The following is a 19177-nucleotide window of genomic DNA, read 5'->3' as shown; positions in this document are numbered from 1 at the left end:
TTTGGGAAATTTTTCCGGGCTTGTCCTAAGCCTCGATACTTTAAAAATAGTTTCCTAGACCCAAATTGGATTTTCTCTAATTTCTTAATCCTTTTAATGGCCTCAGAATCTTAATCTAATCTCGAATACATTCGTACCTTACGAATACGTAATTTCATACGTTATGCGACAAATTAAAATAACAAGAAAAAGTACGGGGGTCTACAGAGCTCGTAACTTTTCTTTTATTCATTTTTTTGTCGGAAATTTCCTGGATCAATTCTTGACTTCGTCTTAGGCCCAAATGAAAGAACATTGGCCCAAACTTAAATTGTCAGCCCAATAGGTGGTCTCGACACCAAAACAATTTCCAAAATCAATTTCTTCACTTAAATCACCTTGCGAAAATCTTGTTAGCGAAAAATTACATTCTAAAAATTAAACAAAATTTTCGGGGGCTCACATGCAGCGCCGCCGACCACCACCATCCAGAAACCTCGCCGCCGCGACCACCCCACGAAATCGCCCAAAACCACCAAGCCACGCCGGCCCTCACGATCCGGCCAGACCCGCCGTAGCCACGCCGCCACAGCAATCCACCCAGACCACCGAAGCCACGCACGCCTCCACGACATGATTTGCTCCAACTCCGCCTAGCCACCGCGTCATCCAGTTCTGGAAATTCCATGACGAAGACGCCGCCACAGGTTCTGGAAAACCATGATGGAACCCGCCGTCACTGTACAGTTAGATATTGAATTAGAGAAATTGTCCGGACTCCGCCGCCACCCATTCCGGCCAACCTTCGAGCCAAACCTCCCACACATGAAGCCATCGAGGCATTAGCATTCTAGAGCCCGTCCAGCAGCAGCCCAAACCAGCACCGATGAGCGCCGCCGGACGAGACGAAAATCGCAAAACCCTAGACCAAGAGCAGTCCGAGTTTTGTGGAGCTCTCGAATATAGTGATTTTAATTTTTTTTTTCTTTGAGCTAGAAGTGTAAATATTATATTCAAAATAGTTGAAAGAAAACAAATATTACATATTACGCATTATTGAAAGCGCCCACAATAGGCAATAAGAGATACAAAATTACTACATGAATACAACCATAAGGAAACAATATATATATATATATATATATATATATATATATATATATATATATATATATATTTTAAGGGAATAAGAATTCTTTATTGAAGAGAAATTTTAAATACACACCCCGAGCTACTTAATACACATCCCTATTATTTTATATTTCAAATAAGATTTTATAGGTAGATTAAATGACCAAAATAGACATCTATGTATTAGAAGAAAAATAATAATAATCATATCTTCCTTATATTATTCTATAATTATAAACACAATAAATTTCTATACATGACATCCTCATTTAAAACAAGAATAAAGTTAGAAACCATCTAATTTAAATTTTTCTTAAATAAATTATAATTAAATGGGGGTGAGAAACCATATAATTTAGAATTTAAAGAAGAGACAAACATGTTAGGAAATCGACAAAGCAATGCGAGCCAAGACTGAGAGTGCATTCTCGCGAAACCCTAGCGCCGCCTTCAATTGGCTGCTCCCATGGAGGTTCTTGCCGCCTCTGCATCTTTGTCTGTCTCGATTTTCGTGCCTTGCGGCTGATCGTGTTTACCCACAGGGATGGCGAGTTGTGTTGGCATCACTATTTGGATTGTTTCGTTTTGCACCCCAGCCCCGACGAGGGCGATTTCGTGGCCAATTCCATTCTCTGGGCAAGAGAGCTTGGATCTGAATTGGGTGGCGTTCTCTTTCTCCAAGAGATTGGCTGATCTTTGATGGTGGAACCGGTGATGGTTTGCTATTGTTGGTTGTGCTGTTGCAGGAAGGAGGCTAGATCTTGTGCTAATGGTTGATGCTGCTGATGTCGGAGATGCAGTTTTGGTTAGAGATGGTAGCGGTCCCGCGTTTGGCGGGAGTCATAGGTACGACCGGAAACAATGGTCGGAAGACATTTAGAAGCGGGTGGCTGTTGAAGTTGGGTGCCCTGTGCTGGGTGTCCAGATCAATCTAGGCTTCCCAGACTGTAAGCTGTCATTAAGCCCATATCACTGGCTCAACCTTTTGTACTATTGTTGAAGTTGCAAATGGCTGAAATCCCTCCAAGGGTAAGGAGCCCATAGTCATCTAGTTTCGCTTATTTTTTCTTCAAGAATAAATGTCTATGCTAGTGAAGGTGTCTTTATGAGCCTTTGTAGAAGTGCTTGGCTTTACCATACCACAATTACGTGCTCGACGTGTGAAGTTAGGTAAAATAGATTGCCTACAAGGCGAGATTCTTTTGTTGGCATAGACTACTCTGAGATACGATTGTTGAAATAGAGTAGTCTTTATTGTACTATTCTTATTCTATGAAACATGGACATACAATTGGTATGTACTCTTTACCTCAAAAAATATAATTTAGAATTTCAAAATCAATGGCATTAAATGTTTTTAAAACATATCGCTTTACTCCCACTTTTTAGTTCATTTCTTTTTATTTTATTTTCTAGAAGTTATGATTGGTCAATTTATTATCTAATATAAAACATCACAGATATAAAACTTAGTAATTGCTCCATCCCGTGGCCAGCAGATTTGAGGGACCCTTTGGGTTCGTGCGTCTGCGGTGCAGTGGATTAGTCTGGCTTTGCCTGGCTTTCGCCGCAATGTCGGTGTAGGTGTTCTGGCGCTGGGATACCACTGCATGGGTGTGTGCGTTACTAACAGCTAACTACCCGATAAAAAAAAAAAAAAAAAACTCAGTAATTGTTAATTTGTTTGACCATCCAATGACAACTTCGTAGTTCCGCCATTGTGGAGAAACTACTGATACAGTTTTGGTTGAATGTTTGACTCAAAATTTTGTACTTGATCAATATAGTGTTTGGTGGATGAAAACTCAAATAATACAAAACATATTTCTAAGCATCTATTTGAAGGGAACAACAATGAATCCTTATGGATTTCCCAATAACTAACACAAGTAATTAATATGGTTAATTATAAAACACTAATATGTTGATATATACTAATCAAATTAAATAGTAGCCTTAATGTAGTTAAATAATAGTGTATTTCATGATTTTTTTTAGTTTAAGGATATTTTAGGTAATTTGGATTGTGTATTTAGTAAAATATTAGAATGAGAAATTAAATGGTAGATGTATTAAGGAGTGTGTATTAAGTAATTAAGGGTGTGTATTTAAAACTTCTCTATTGAAAATAACCAAAATTACATAATACCAGAATGACCGGTGTGGACATGAACACTCTCCTTCCTAAAAACTGAACTAGTTATGGGTCCGTTATCAAAATTGACTTCCATGAGCAAAGAGCCTAACCCCTAACCAACTATGTCACCCAACCTTACAGGCTACAGGTAATCTCGAGAATCTCAATAACACCTCATGGACAACGGCCAGAAAAATCAATGCCTTCTTCCACACTGTGTCCCAATGAAACCAGATCACGTGTAAGGATCGCTTGTCAGCACATTGACCATAAGATAAAACCAAAAATAAACCAACTCGTCCCTAGGAAAGACCTAACTAAAAACAAGACTAACAAAAAGTAAAAAGACGCCGCCACAATATTCCTCTTCCTTGTCATCAGGTGCCCCACCGACAGGCCACCACCACAAATCCATGCCTTTGAGCTCCCCAAGCCGAATCGAGATACTTAAACCATGCAGCAAACCACACCAAGTCACCACCGAGAAACCGGTGAAAAATTATCGTGCTCTGCCACCGCCATGCCCACCATCTTGAAGCCCGAATTCACCACAGCTACCGCCTCCATCTAGCGACCCGCCTTAGAGTAGAATTCAGACCCGTACGATCCATAGCATGTCGCCGTCATGATCTAGCCTCTGACCACTTTCTCCACACCGATCGCCAGCATCTGTCTTCCACACCAACGCCGCTACCGCTTGAGAGAAGCGAAGAAACATACCCTACCTTAATCAATGAAATGATTAACAAAGCTGGAACCCTGAGATCCCAAGACCCCGTTCGGCAAGAGCCGCTACTTGTTGATGAGGCAGGGAGCCACGGTCGACTTGGGGATGCCTCTGGACAGGCTGAAAAATTTCTTGTGCTCTCTCCAACCCTAGGTCTCTTCTGTTTTTTCCGGCGAATTGAGTCACCTATTTTTCTTGACTTTTTCATAAGGAAAAAAATCAAGCGAATTTGAAATTGTGTAGATCATTTATACAAAAAAAAAAAAAAAAAACACTGTAAAGGAGAATTAGAAAAGATAAAGTCGTAATTGAGACGATTCGTAATCCGCAAAAATGTGATTTGACCCACTTGTTATTGAATGCCGTATTGAGTAATTGGAGCGGAAGAAGATGATACCAATATACATTCTTCCACAAATTTTCACTTGATTTTGAATGGGATCAGTGGTTTGACTGTAGAATGCAATGGATTGTCAATAGGACTTGATTTAGGAAACAAGGTTTCAAGCTCTTCTACTTGTAATCTATGATACCTCTAATGAAACCTTCTATAGGCATGCCAAAGATATGCAATATGGACATCAAAAAATCATAATAGTCATTGTAAGAACAATCCATATCTCAAACTCTTTGAAATGGGCATGGCGTGAGAAACTTACATTTTCTTGGTAAATTATTGATTTGAAGGGTGAAGTTTTGTTTATGACCTCAACTAAAAACAACTTGCGTATGAGTCTCATGGTAGTTGAAATTTGCAGTATGCTTTTGTCTTCATTCATTTGTATGCATGTTGAATAAAGATCGGTCGAGAAAGAGTAAACCTAAAGAATTGATCAACTACAATGGCGTGGGAACGTTTTTCTACATCATAATCAATTTATAGTGGATCAATAGTCGTGTGGGTTCATGCATATAACCTAACTTTTGTTCATGCACGTTAAATGAATGTTGCAAACAAATATAAATTCTTACAATGATGTTCATCACCCAATCATAGAAACATTTATGAATCGCATCTTGACTGACTTAGGTAATAGAAGAATATATTGCTTCCCATCACGAGAAGACTAATAAACATGTATAAAGAAATTTTAGTAAAGAAAGAGGTAAAAAGTAATTTGACAAGTATCTTGGGGTGCAGTGTGTTGAAGATCATGGTCAGTACTTAGGTTTACCAATTCATGTTGGGAGATCAAAGTCAGCTATTTTTTAGTACTTGAAAGAGAGGCTCACAAAAAAGCTAATTAGTTGGCGTGCAAAAGTCCTCAGTCAGTGCAGCAGGGAAAGAGATTCTGATAAAAGTTGTGGCTCAAACAGTTCCCTTGTATGCCGTGAATTGCTATATGCTTCCGAAGGGTCTCTGTGACGATCTTCACCAACTTTGTGCTCAATTTTTTTGAGGAAGTACTGTAGAAAAAAGAAAAATTCATTGGCGGTCATGGGATCGCATGTGTCTTACTAAAGATGAAGGAGGTATGGGGTTTAAAAATTTGCATGCCTATAATTTCGCTATGTTAGCTAAACAAGGATGGAGGTTAGTAACCAATCCACATTCTCTCATTGCTCGGTTATTCAAATCTATTTATTATCCGGATGGTACTTTTTTGACCGCTGATATGGGAGATAGGCCTTCCTTCTCTTGGCGAAGTATTTTGGATGCTACGCCAATACTTAACGCTGGACTGTTGTGGAAAATTGGAACTGGGACTCAAGTACAGATTTGGCATGGGGTGATAATTGGATCCCAAATGTTCCATATAGTTCTCTAAGAAAACCTGATGGTTGTCATGTGGAGTTAGTGTCAGAGCTAATTCATACCGCCTCTTTTACTTGGAATTTAGATGTGCTTCGATCTATTTTTCCTCCTCACATTGTGGAACAGGTCGCTTGCATTCCTCTAAGTGCTAGAAGACCAGCTGATCGAGTGTATTGGAAACTTGAGAAGAAAAGGTTTTATTCTGTCAAGAGTGGTTATAAAGTAGCTAGAGACTTCGTTCTTGGCAATATCCTCTCCTCCACATCTCAAGGTGATCCCTTCTCAGAGTTGTGGAGGGCCTTATGGAAAGCAAAAATTCCTGGTAAGGTCTCTATTTTTGCTTGGAGAGTTTGTAATGACATTCTTCCAACTAGAGCCAAGTTAATGACGAAGGGATACACAGGTGATTTGCGTTGTTTGCTTTGTCATCATCCTTTTGAAACTTTGAGCCACGTGTTCTCTGTGAATGTCACAGCGAAATCCATCCTTGTTGCTTATCCTCTCTACTCTCAAGTTCATCTTCCTTCTCCTTTTGTGTTTAAAGAATGGCTTCTTGAGCAGGTTAAAGTGCTAATTGCAATTAACTTTTCTCGGTTGTTAGTCTTGTTGTGGAGTATTTGGAAGAATAGGAATGATAAGCTATGGAATAATTCAGAGAAATCTAGTTTAGCTTTAACCTCTGCTGCAATGATATATTACGAAAAGTATTCAAAAATTAACTCTTCTGGTGATAATGGTTCTATGGTAGGGGTTCAACAAGTGAAACATTGGTTCCCTCCAGAAAGTACTTTTTTGAAATTGAACGTGGATGGTTCATTCATCAGCTCAGCTAATTATGGTGGTGTAGGAGGAGTGGTCCGTAACCATAAGGGAGATTTTATTGCAGGCTTCTCTCTCCGAAAGCAGTTCATCACCTCTGCTTTACATATTGAGCTGTTGGCATTAAAATCTGGAGTGGAATTTCTCCAAGCTTTGGATGTAACGAGGGTAGTAATCCATAGTGATTGTCTGGTAGCTACTCAAGCTATTAACACAGCAGAGGAAGATTGTTCTTCTTTGGGTAGTATTGTTGAACATATCAAGCTATTACTAAGTCACTCTCCTCAGATCTATTTGTCGCATGCACCTAGAACTTCCAATAGAGTAGCTCACAGATTGGCTAGCCATAGTTTTGATTTAGATGTTCAATCTGAATGGTTTACTCATGCTCCAGACTTCATTCTGGATGCCCTTTTGTACGATTCTAATCGTATTTGATCAATAAATTATCTTCTTTGTTCAAAAAGTAAAGAAAATTGAGGGTTTCAAACAACCGTATAGAGTGGACATTTTAACCCGGAAACTCAAAAAATCGAGTCGGATCGAACCAAACCAGCTGGTTTGGGCCAGTTTTAGTTTTTTTTTTTTTTTTTTTTAAATTTTTTTTTTAATAAATAAAAATGAGAGGACCATACCAGTTTAGAAAAAAGCCAGGCCGGTCCTGGTCCATGGAGTTGGCCAATTAAAAAACCCTAAAATATATAAATATTCCACATGTCGCATTATGATAGGCTGTCTATAGTTTTATAATGCACTCAACCTCATGTGACATGATTACACGTATTTCTATGCACGTAATTGCATTCTAAATACTAGAATTAAGCTAATCTTCAAGTCAATTAATATGTAATTAATCTATTTTTATTTATTTGGTAGTAAATAAATGGAGTTGCGGAAACGAGATAAAATGACGCGAAAATAATGAAAATTTGAGTTTTCGACGAAAGAATGAAATTGTGGATTTGTTAATTGCTTGATTAAGCTTAATTACTTGATTAAGCCTAATTGCGTAATTAATCAAAACCACAAAACGTGCAGCAAGCTTTGATAATTACCCATTAGTTAATCACCCATTTGACACGTGGCAACTGCTCATTTTCATTCACTTCCAAAACCTATCAGCCACGTGACCTTATCCTTCATTCTCTCTACCTCACGCACACAACCAGCCAATCATCCATTCATTTTCCTTTCTTGCAATCACCACCACCCACGTGTCTACCAGATTCTCTTTCTCACCCTTCGACCAACACCAAGACCCCATATATACCCATTTTCTTCCTAACATCAAGAGCCCGACCTACTGTAGCCGCACCACCAAAAACAGAGGCAGCCCATTTTCCTCTTGGATTCAGCTTCTCTGCTAGAATTCATTTTGCTAGGATCTGCTTGGATAACACTCTCAGCTCGCCACGTGTTACTGGTTCAATCTAAGGGCTATAATGCTTACAACACAGAAAGCCTGAACTTCACTAACGATCCTTTAACGTCAGTGTTGAATCGAACAAGATCTCTACCCCTGGACTCCTCGCATCTCCCTCTCTCTTCGCCCAATTTCCTCCTTCCCCTCATCGGACCCCCTCATCATCTAGTCGTGAACTGAAGCCGAGTCCGATCTCTCGACTCCTCACTTAACTCTCAAGATTTTCCAGATGATGGGTAAGACTCACACCGTGGCTTAGAGAAGAGAAATGGGTTTAGCTTCACATGGGAGAAACCTTGCATTTCAGATTGGTAATCCAAAATCAAGGCTTTTGATTCGGGTCCACTACTACTGCAGTTATAAATCAGAGAGTAAAAAGCAAGAGGATGATGAAACAGTGAGGGAAATCTGTACCATTCTGAAGCGAAGCAGAGAGTGGGAGTCCGTGTTGAGCTCATCAGGGTTTCCCAAGAAGCTAAACCCTTGTGTGGTTCGATCCGTTCTTCAACAACACCACCAGATTGATGACCCAGAGAGACTTTTAAGTTTCTTTGATTGGTCTGGTGCCCAATTGGGTGTGCTCCCAAATTTGCATTCTTTTTCGATTATGGCTGTTGTTTTGTGTAATTCCAAGCTTTTTGGGCATGCCCATGGTGTGTTGGAGAGAATGGTTAGGACCCGGAAGCCGGCTTTAGAAGTTTTGGATTGTGTTGTTAGGTGTTTTAGAGAGTTTGAGGGGTCTGATATGGTGGTTTTTGAGATTTTGATTAATGTGTTTACGATGGGGGGTTGGTTTTATGAGGCTGCTGATGTGTTTTTGGGTGTTAGGAGTGTTGGGATTTCGCCGAGATTGGAATGCTGTAATTCTCTGTTGAATGAGTTGTTGAAGGGTAATAGGATGAGGCTGTTCTGCAGAATTTGTTCAGTTAATCTGAAATGCCATTTTTATTTTCTGTTGTGTTTTCTTTGCACCTAAAGAGTTTATTGACATTTTATATTATGTTTTGGACTTTTGGGCAAGTAAAAGCTGCATCACGCAGGCTTTAAATTCCCAAATAGTTTGAGGGTATCATACTGGCAATCAATGAGAGGAACATCTATTGAGATTGTGAAAACATCATATGAAAGAGTGGTATAAAATTCATTTTTATTAGTGTAATAAGTAACAAAATAAATGCGAGATTGTTTCTATGCCTGCAATTTAACAAAGATGTCATTTTCTATGCGAATTTGGATAGGACAATTATAGTATGAATTGGTTTCAATTGTTTCTTTTCTTTCAGGTTCGTCAACATCTTCATTCATTTTTTCTGTACTATATGCAGCAAAAGATATTCTATCAAGTGTAGGGAAGAAAACGGTGGAGTACACGGTGCCATTAGCAGAGAAAACTAAAGACATGGCTGTGTTTGCAGGTAAGACCACTCTGCATTATGTTGTTCATGTTGCGGTGGATTTGAAGGACAAGGCCGCTGTGGCAGGTTGGACTGTAGCGCACGACGGAACTGAGGCACCAGTGGAGGGAACCAAAGCAGCTGCAAGAGTAGTTGCCGGAGCAGCAGGGTATGCTGGTCGTGAGGCTGTGGATATTGTGTCCAAGCCTTTTGAGTGCTGCTAAAGATGCTCCGCTGTGGTGACTGGTGAGAAAGCTGAGGAGTTCACTGCTCGGAAGAAGGTAGAGGCGAAGAGAGAATATGAGGCCAAGAAAGCAGCTGAAGCAAATAGGCCCAAGGTAGATAGGTAAGATGGAGAAGGCAGAATCTCTTTTGAATGAGATGAATGCTATGGGAATTGAACCTAATACCCAGACATATAACTATTTAATTGATGGGTACTGTCGGGAGCAAAATGTAAACAAGGCTTATGCATTACTTAATGAGATGAAGCAAAGGTTGTAAGTTGTGGAGTGAGGAGTCTATTAATAACATCATCTTGTAGTTTCTATGTATGAAAAGGTTGTGCAGGACTCCAATTTGGAGTGAATTAATATGAAAAGTATGAAGAAATTCTGCAGAGTATATGAGAATTTCATTTTTTATCTTAACTTGGTGAATGACCAGCCATGTTATTCAAAGTTCTCAAGCTTCTTTAAGTAAAGTAAGTAGCTTTGTCAATTGGTGTACCAAAGAAGTAGGTTTGAAGAACAAAAATTCCAGTTTTAAGTGATTGCCTCCTTGTTAAGCTATTGATGGTCAAATTACACAACAAATTGAGCAGAAAAGTGGCTAACCAAATTACACGACAGAGTGATTGCCTCCTTCCACTTTGAAACTCAAAAGTGGCTAACCAAAACTCCCATACATACACAACAAATTGAGCAGAAAACTAAAAACTGATGGTCAAATTACTCAAGTTCTGCAACTTTCTGCAGAAAACTAAAACTTGTACAGTTCATTATCAAATAGAGCAGAAAACTAAAAACTGATGGTCAAATTACTCAAGTTCTGCAACTTTCTGCAGAAAACTAAAACTTGTACAGTTCATTATCAAATAGATAATGCTTAAACTATAAAAGCACAGAGTTAAATAACAGTTCCACAAACTGATGAACAGCAAAAACAGTTTCACAAACTGATGAAACTCCTAAACAGTTCCACAAACTGATGAAACTCCCAAACTGCAGAAGAAGACAGCAAGCTGTACAAAGCCTAATATCTACACGATTCTGTGATATGCTTCACCACAGATGGCAAAAAGAAGAAGAAAGTGAACTCTGAGGTCAAATCATTCATCAGTTTGGGACCAAAGATGCTGATGGGTTGATGAACCAAGACCTGAACCCAAAGGAAGTTCCGAACTGATAATAACTGTCGCAGGCTTAAATCTGGCACATAAAGAGAGGAAAATCAGAAATTAAGAAATATGAAGAAATGGCCGAGAATTCAAAGTAGTCAGCTGTACAAGTAAACCACAGTCCCATACCCTTGGATAGATGAATATAGCCAAAGAAAAGCCAAGACTCCAGCAGCAATTCCGATTTTTGCCTCCGGAATGTTTAGTTCTTCAACTAAAATAGCAAGTGATTTGATCGCCTCCGCCGGACAAGAGGTAGGTGTTGATGGGTTGGGAACATCTATTCCGGATAGTGCTTCCTTAATCCTAACAACTGGCCACGAAAACTCTAATCCAATATCCTTGAGCTCCAGTCCAAGTAAACCATCATTATCTATGGATAAAAGCAGAAGACTTCAGTTCAAAAGTTCAATCAGCAGGATGTCAGTGTTATATATTTCAATCCTGAAAATTGTCACCATGTCTAATATCACTTAAACCCGGCAAATTAAACTAGGGTTCAATCCACAGAATAGATTTTCACAGAATCTCAAAAGGGCTTTCTTCAATTCATGATTCCCTACAATACCAACAACCAATCTCACAAAAACGCGCAAACTTTGTGTTTGACATGGCACAGACACAAAGCTGAACAAAACCAATGAACCCACCAACAACAAAAGTTTCTTCAGATCATTGTAAATAAAACTCAAAAGAGTATAATCCAAATAACATGACAACCACAAATAGAACTCAAAAACTTCAGCAAGAATGTTACATGTCATCTCAATCTTGAAAACCTATCCCTGAAAAGGATCAGACTTCTAATATCACTTAAACCCTTCAAATTCAACTTAGCAATAACGAATGCATTCATTCACAAATCAACAGTGCATCCTTTACCTCATGTTTTTAAACAACACAAACACATCATCCAACCTCAGCTCACACAAAAGACTGAAACTCTTTGAGATAACATAACACAATTATCCAACCTCAGCTAACAAAAAAGATTGAAACTTTTTGAGTTAACACAACACAATCACAAAGCTTTAGCAAAACCCATGAACAGAAATCAAAAGGGTATCTTCCAAATAACTTTTTAACCAAAACCCAAATTCAAACCAAATCCAAATGCACAAAATCTAGATCAAAACGATCATATAACGAAAAACAAAGAACGACCCAAAGGAGAGATAAGAGCGTACCAGAATGAGCGGGAAAGCGAAGAGTTGCATAGGTACAGAGGTCAATGGAGGCAGCGACGACCGTAGATCCATGAACCACAGCATTTTCACCAGACAGTATGATCTTCCCAGGTGCTCTGGCTTTCACTTCCGATGAGGGGAAAGAGGAAATTGGGCGAAGAGAGAGAGGGAGATGCGAGGAGTCCAGGGGTAGAGATCTTGTTCGATTCAACACTGACGTTAAAGGATCGTTAGTGAAGTTCAGGCTTTCTGTGTTGTAAGCATTATAGCCCTTAGATTGAACCAGTAACACGTGGCGAGCTGAGAGTGTTATCCAAGCAGATCCTAGCAAAATGAATTCTAGCAGAGAAGCCGAATCCTTTCCTCTTTCCCTTCCTTCTCCATTTTTTTCTCCTCGCTAAGATCCACACCACCTCACCAAAATCCACCTTACCAAAATTTCCTCTCCTCACCAAGATCCATACCTCCTCACCAAAATCCACCTCACCAAAATTCCATCTTCTCATCAATTTCACAAGATTCAAAGGGGGAAGCCCAAGCATTAAGAGCTTCATCACTATCAAATTTGGGTAATAGTGGGGCGCCGTAAATCAAGGCTAGCTATAATTACTCTATAGCAATTTGTGGCTTGTTCTTGTTACTCCATACTTCTCTTCACTTTTTTTTTCCTCTTTGAATTTTGTAATTTTGATGTCTATGATTATGGGTTGTGAGTAGACTTTGTTGGGGGGTAGGGTTGTGTGCCATAATCCAAATTTGATGTAATGGATGCTTAATTTAATTTATATATGGAATTTGTTAATTATTGGATGCTTGTGTTTTGTGATAATTGATTAGAATGCATGCTTAGGAATTGTCAACTCTTGGGTATGTGTTTTAATAAGTCTAGATTAAAATTTAGGAGATGACATCCTTAGATTTTAGAGCTAGAACCCCGATTTAATATTCGTGGGACAAGCATGGTTCACTACATGATTAGCTTGATCGCAATTATGGTGAGCTTGGTTGCCTAATTCCTCGAACTCTAGGCCTCTTGATGTGAATTAGTGACCCTTGAACCAGCTCTAATTCATGTCAAGTGAGTTCCTACAACCCTTGAACCGGAGTAGGAATACCATGAAAGGGAATTTCAGCCCATGAGCCTTGAAAAGCCTTGGGTACGGCTTCTACCATCTTTAATAAATTGCACGTAAATCAAATTAGCATCTAGAGCATTGAATTAGGGTTAGGATTCATCCCTAACTGCCAATCCCCTATTTATATTCATTTCTTACTTTTTTTTCCTTTATTTAATTTAGTTGTTAGTTAAAATTTTCATTTAAATTCTTGCACTTTAGTTATTAGAAATTTAAATTACAATTATCGGTGACAATTTCGACTCATTGTAAATAACCACCACTAGACTCTTAGTTTTGATTAGGCTTTGGCGAGAACCAAAGTCGAGCATTGTTAAGACTTGGTGCCTTAGAGTAGCATTTGTATTTATTTTATTTTTCTTTTGTTTGCTAAGTGACTTTAGTTCCGACTATCCAATGATTGTGGGTTAGCCACTAATCCCCGTGGTACGATAACTTTGGGCATAATATTTCTCTATCTTGACAATGATACGTACGCTTGCGTAAATGTGTATCAAATCATGACCATAGAGACTTTCTAACCCTTTGTTAGTCTAAAAACGCGTCGTGTAGAATGAAACCCAAAAAAAAAAAAATCCTCGATTTCTAATCCCACTCTCTGTGATCTTCGAAGAAATGAAGAACCTAAAATTTAAATCCAGTTTATCAACTCGCAATGACCCCAATCCCATCCTTCATCAGTTCGTATAAAAGTTCGAAAGCCCAATCTCTCTGAATCTCCTCTGTCCCAAATTCAATCTCAATTTAGCCTCTATTGCAATTCTTAAGGCCGTGACTAGGAGAGGCATAGGATCTGTATCAGAGGAGCTCGACATCGGCTTTGAAGGCCTAGTAGGCAATGTCTGCTTCAACAGAAGAAGAGGCCACTACCACGTCCATTTAGGGTTTTGCCATAGTGGTAACTGGCTGATGTGGCCATGAAAATACCAAGGTTCGATTCCTACCTAGGCCTGTTTCGTTTTTGACTTTTTATTTTTAGTTTTTTCTTTTATTCATATGCCTTTTTAACCCTTTTTACCTTTTTTTTAAAAATTTTTTTAATTGGTTTTATTTTATTTTCGTATTAGAAGTTGTTTATACTTTAATTCATGTGCTTTTTTACCTTAATTTTTTGGGCATTTGACACCCAATTTCTTTTTCTTTTTTTTTGCAAAATTTTATCTGAACTTTTTATTATTCTTGTTATGTTTTTATTGGTAGAGAAGTTTTATATAATATCCATACCCCCAATAACTTAATACACACCTCCTATATTTTTTTTGTCGTCATCAAATTTCCATCTATACCCCTAATTAATAAATAAATAAAAATAAAAACAAACTAAGAAGATTCCACAAAAATAAAATAAGAATTAAATGCTTCATATATCAAATTATTAATTAAATAGTTTCTTATAGCTAGGTTAAATTTTATCTTCGTTTTCATGATACAATCGACCTCTCTTCAATATCATACGTGAATGTCAATGACAGATAAAATAATTGTAGTCCACATGAAAAATTAACAAGCAACCAAATTGGTTGAAACATACTGTAAAAGATTATAAAACCATCAAATATATCTTGGATACATGAATACATCATCATCAATCACTTTTCGCGTTTGCAAAACAACAACCATGACTCATTCTTTACGGATTTTAATATTGTCCATGACTATATGGATCATGAAGATATTGACATATATTGAATCTTTTAAAATCTTAGAGGCATCAAGTTTTTCAACTTGAAGAACAACAAAGGTAAGAAAGTTAAGTTATTCAATATTTTAGCGATATATTTACCAACCTCATTGATGTGAAAAGGAAGGAAAGTAATTAGTAATTACCATATTGATATGTCCATGAATTACTTAGCAATTAATTTAACAATAAATCAAAAAAATTTAGTAATGTTCAAGTAAATCTCTATTTTGTGTTTGACCCAAATTCTAGGTTACTTGACCTAGTGGTAATAGGGTTTAATTAAAAGAATCTAGAGATATTCATTCATTGTATGATTACCTTTCCTTGTACAATTCAGATTCTATGCATTGTAATCCTCTATTTAAAGAGGGCCCTATTATCAATGAGAATACACAACAATTTTCTCTCAAATATCGATTCCCTAAAACACGTTATCAGCATGAAGCCCTAACCCTGAAACCCTAAATTCATAGCCTTCAAATCCCAGAAACCACCGCCGCCCACCTTGAAACTATCAACTCCAGGAGTACAGAACTAGCTGTACCACCCCCAGAACCGGCCGGAAAAACACCAAACCGGTCCCCGGAAGTGACGAAAATCCCTCTGGCGCCCGGTTCAAAGGCTTCCTCAATGCCTCCTGCAGCCATACTCCACCAACAGCTTCAACCTGATCCCAGATTGCCGGAACCAGAAACTTTAATCTCGGAACCGGCTTGAAATCACTAGAACTGGCCACCAAAAGTTCATCCGCTCTGAACCGCCGCCTGACCTCCCTCCTTGCAGATTCACTCTGCCCCTGTTAGCCTAGCCCAAAAGAACCAGAGCTCAGCCTAGAGTCAGAAGCCCAACCCCTCAGCCCAGAAGCGCAGCAGCAGACCTCGACCCAAAGAAAAAGAAGCAGGCCTAAAGCCCACTGACGTCAGCCCAGAGCCTGATCCACGTCAGCGTCCAGTCAGCGTCCGCGTCAACATCTGACTGCCACGTCAGCAGCCGGTGTCACGTCAGCTCCGACCAACTTTTTCCAGTGACTTTTCCGACCAAAATTTTCCGCTGACCTATTTCGAGGTATTTTTTTTTCTAAAAGTTCCCATTTTTTTTAGAGTTTTTAATTCAATTTCTCTTGTTTTTATCGGGGACTTGCAACCTCCCATCTTCTACCCCCCTTTCTTCTTCATAGGGGAGACCAAAAAGACGAACTGTGGGGGTTCGTGCTCACTCCAAGCTTGGAGCTTGTAGAGTCCTCCAAACTTAGAGTTTGTTGAGAAGAAAAACGATCGACCACATAGATCGTTGTTTCGATCTAATCCAAACCCCTCTTGGAATAAGATTTTCTTGGAAGTGACTACGCTCAGAAAATCCCTAATTTCTTGGAAGCGACTACGCTCAGAAATTTTATAGTTTATCATGGTAGCCTTTTTTGCTCCGAAACTAACCCTAATCTTGTGTTGTTTTTCAGGATGAATAACCTGAACAAGTTGAACTTTGTTCCACTGGAGACAACTGGCGCAGGATACCATAGGTGGGTCCGAGATGTGCGCCAACATCTTAAGGCTGATGGACTTTTGGAAACCATCCAAGTGCCAAGTCAGGACGTGCTTACTCCTCAACAAGCTGCTGTTTTTGAAGGAAATAGAGCTACAAGAGAGGCAAATGAAGCCAAAGCCATCATTCTCATGACAAGGCACATGGATAACGCGCTCCAAAGTGAATACCTCAATGAGGAAGACCCCAGAAAGCTATGGGTAGAACTTGAGCAGCAATTTGGCAACGTTCGTGACTCCCTGCTTCCTGATTTACAAGTGAGATGACATAGCCTCCGCTTCTGTGATTTCAAGTCTGTGCTTGATTATAACTCGGAAGCTCTTCGTATCAAGTCTTTGATGGAGTTTTGTGGCAAAACCATAACTGATATGATGTTGATCGAGAAGACTCTCTCTACCTTCCCCGTCTCTGCCCTGATGATTTCAAAGAATTATCGGATTGATGTGAATGCAGGACATATCACAAGGTTTCATGAGCTCATTGGAGCCATGAACGTAGCTAAGAAGCACGACAATATCCTTGTGAAGAACTATAATGCTAGACCCGTGGGAACCAAGTCTATTCCGGAGTCTAACTATAGTCGCGCCCCTAAGGGAGGACGCAAGGAGTGAAACCCTAAGAGTAGGGACAATTCTGGACGTTCTGGTCCATATACTCGCCCTAAAGAGGAAGGAAACCGCCAAGAGAGGCATGCACGGAACCGTGGAGGTCAACGTGTGAAGAGAGAGAGGCAGAGCCTCCGGCCATGGTGGTGAAGCCACCAAAGGGAATGGTCGTCCATATCGCGCCCCAAAGACGCCTCGATCAAGGGAGCCTGACCATAATGATGTTTGTCTTCGATGTGGATCAACTGGACATTGGGCCAAAGCATGTAGAGTATCCCAGAATGTTGCAGACGTATACAAGGCGTATCGTGAAGCAAGGGAGGCGCACTACATGGAGTAAGAAGATCAAGAGGATGACGTTGCTCTTAGGGTGGACGACTTCAAGGGCCAAGAAACTGGCGATTTTGATTAAGTCCTTTTATTTTCCAAGAGATGTAGGCAATTGCCATATTATTTTTGTAGTAGATGCCAATGGTTTAATCTTTCTTCAAAGTAGGCGTACTCATTGTAAATGTGATGTCTAGGAAGGTTTTGAGATAAGTGGTACTTAAGTGAGCCTCGCTCCACCGACATCTCACTACTCACCTGGTCATAGTTGCATTGGAATTACCGAAAGTTAGACGACTGCCATTGTTTAGCATTAGCTAGTTTATTGGATTAGATTTTCTTTGGTCAAAGAAGCAATGATGTAATTCCGTTTGGCTTATTAATAAAAGTTGAGTTCTTTTCTTTATGACTCCTTTTTAATTACGAGCTTTTCTTTTAGGAATGGATTCTGGAGAACTATAATGTCTTGCGGATAGTGCGACTACGCACACCATTCTATGCCATAGGCAATTATTCTTAGAGATGTTGCCTATATATTCCTCACTGACTACGATGGCTGGGCCATCAGGTTTAGTTCAAGGACATGGAATGACCCAATTCCTATTGCCTAATGGCACCTTGATTAAAGTCGCAGAAGCTCTCTACGCTCCTAAGGCAAATCGTAGCTTATTGAGCTTTAAAGATATAAGAGCCAACGGATTCCATGCGGAAACGCATACTGAGAACGGAAAAGAATTCCTTTGCATTAACTCTAATGACTGCGGATGAAAGCGCATCTTAGACAAGCTTATATGTCAATCTAGTGGACTTTATGTCACTACCATTCGACCTATTGAATCCAATAACGTCATAAGAGAAGATCTCTTGGATTATGACACATACTGGCTTTGGCATGACCGACTAGGACATCCTGGTCGTGATATGATGCTCTGTATACTAAAGACTTCACACGGACATCCATTCTTTAGAGTGAGACGAAGCAAGAATCGAAAATTGATTCCCGGACTTAGTAAGACAGCAGCCGCCGCAGCATCTGGCGTTGCAGCTGTCCTAAGCCGCCATAGGGCCTCCCAAGTCCCTTGTGACAGCGCCATAAATGGCGCCAACCACGGCCACGACGCCATGGATGCTCCTCTCCATGGTCATGACGCCATGGATGATTCTCCCCATGGTCATGACGCCATGGATGATTCTCCCCATGGTCAAGATGCTATGGATGCCACTTTCCATGGTTCCAACGCCATGATGGGTGATGTAGTCACACATTTTGCTTCTAATAGCGTTACAGATGCTCAGGCCCAACCCAAACCCTCATTGGTTGCTTGTAAGGCCCCTCGCTCATTTTGCAAAGCCTGTTCCTTCGAGAAATTAGGACCGAGATCGTCCTACGCAAAGGATCCCAAAATACTCATTCCGTTCTTATAGAGAATCCAAAGGGATATCTGTGGACCAATTCAACCATCATGCAGACCTTTTAAGTATTTTATGGTATTGGTTGATGCGTCGACACGCTGGTCACATGTCGCACTATTGTCTACTCGAAATGCTGCTTATGTTAAGCTCTTCTTCCAGATTATCCGTCTACGGGCTCACTACCCTGACCATCCAATTAAGTCCATTCGACTTGATAATGCTGGGGAGTTTACATCGAAAACTTTCGATGACTATTGCATGTCAATGGGGATTGATGTAGAGCATCCATTTCCCCATGTTCATACCCAAAATGGTCTCGCAGAAGCCGCTATCAAACGACTACAGATGATAGCACGGACATGCATAACCAGCACCAATCTTCATGTTTCTGCTTGGGGATATGCAATATTGCATGCAGCGACGCTAATTCGTCTACGACCCACTGCAACCGAATCTTACTCTGCATTACAACTAGTGACTGGGTATGAGCCTGATATCTCGCACTTACGCATTTTTGG

At 39.7% G+C, this 19177-nt stretch overlaps 2 protein-coding genes across 2 annotated transcripts; one reads left to right on the top strand and one right to left on the bottom strand.

The window, feature by feature from the left end:
- Positions 1 to 7892: 7892 nt before the first annotated feature.
- LOC133711977 (pentatricopeptide repeat-containing protein At5g61990, mitochondrial-like) lies at positions 7893 to 9559 on the top strand. Its single transcript, XM_062138047.1, has 2 exons — positions 7893 to 9387; positions 9454 to 9559. Exon 1 carries the CDS (start codon positions 8241 to 8243, stop codon positions 8946 to 8948), a length of 708 nt encoding a protein of 235 aa, XP_061994031.1. The 5' UTR covers positions 7893 to 8240; the 3' UTR covers positions 8949 to 9387; positions 9454 to 9559.
- A 588-nt stretch (positions 9560 to 10147) lies between these two features.
- Positions 10148 to 15419, bottom strand: LOC133711491 (mevalonate kinase-like). Its single transcript, XM_062137602.1, has 4 exons — positions 15303 to 15419; positions 11953 to 12349; positions 10895 to 11138; positions 10148 to 10796 (listed from the first exon to the last, which is right to left on the bottom strand). Exons 1-4 carry the CDS (start codon positions 15417 to 15419, stop codon positions 10697 to 10699), a joined length of 858 nt encoding a protein of 285 aa, XP_061993586.1. The 3' UTR covers positions 10148 to 10696.
- Positions 15420 to 19177: the final 3758 nt, after the last annotated feature.

This window comes from Rosa rugosa, chromosome 5 (assembly GCF_958449725.1).
Source record: "Rosa rugosa chromosome 5, drRosRugo1.1, whole genome shotgun sequence".
In the NCBI taxonomy this organism is placed as follows: Eukaryota; Viridiplantae; Streptophyta; class Magnoliopsida; order Rosales; family Rosaceae; genus Rosa; species Rosa rugosa.
The sequence above is the reverse complement of the archived record's forward strand: the minus strand, read 5'-3'. Positions and strand labels throughout refer to the sequence as shown.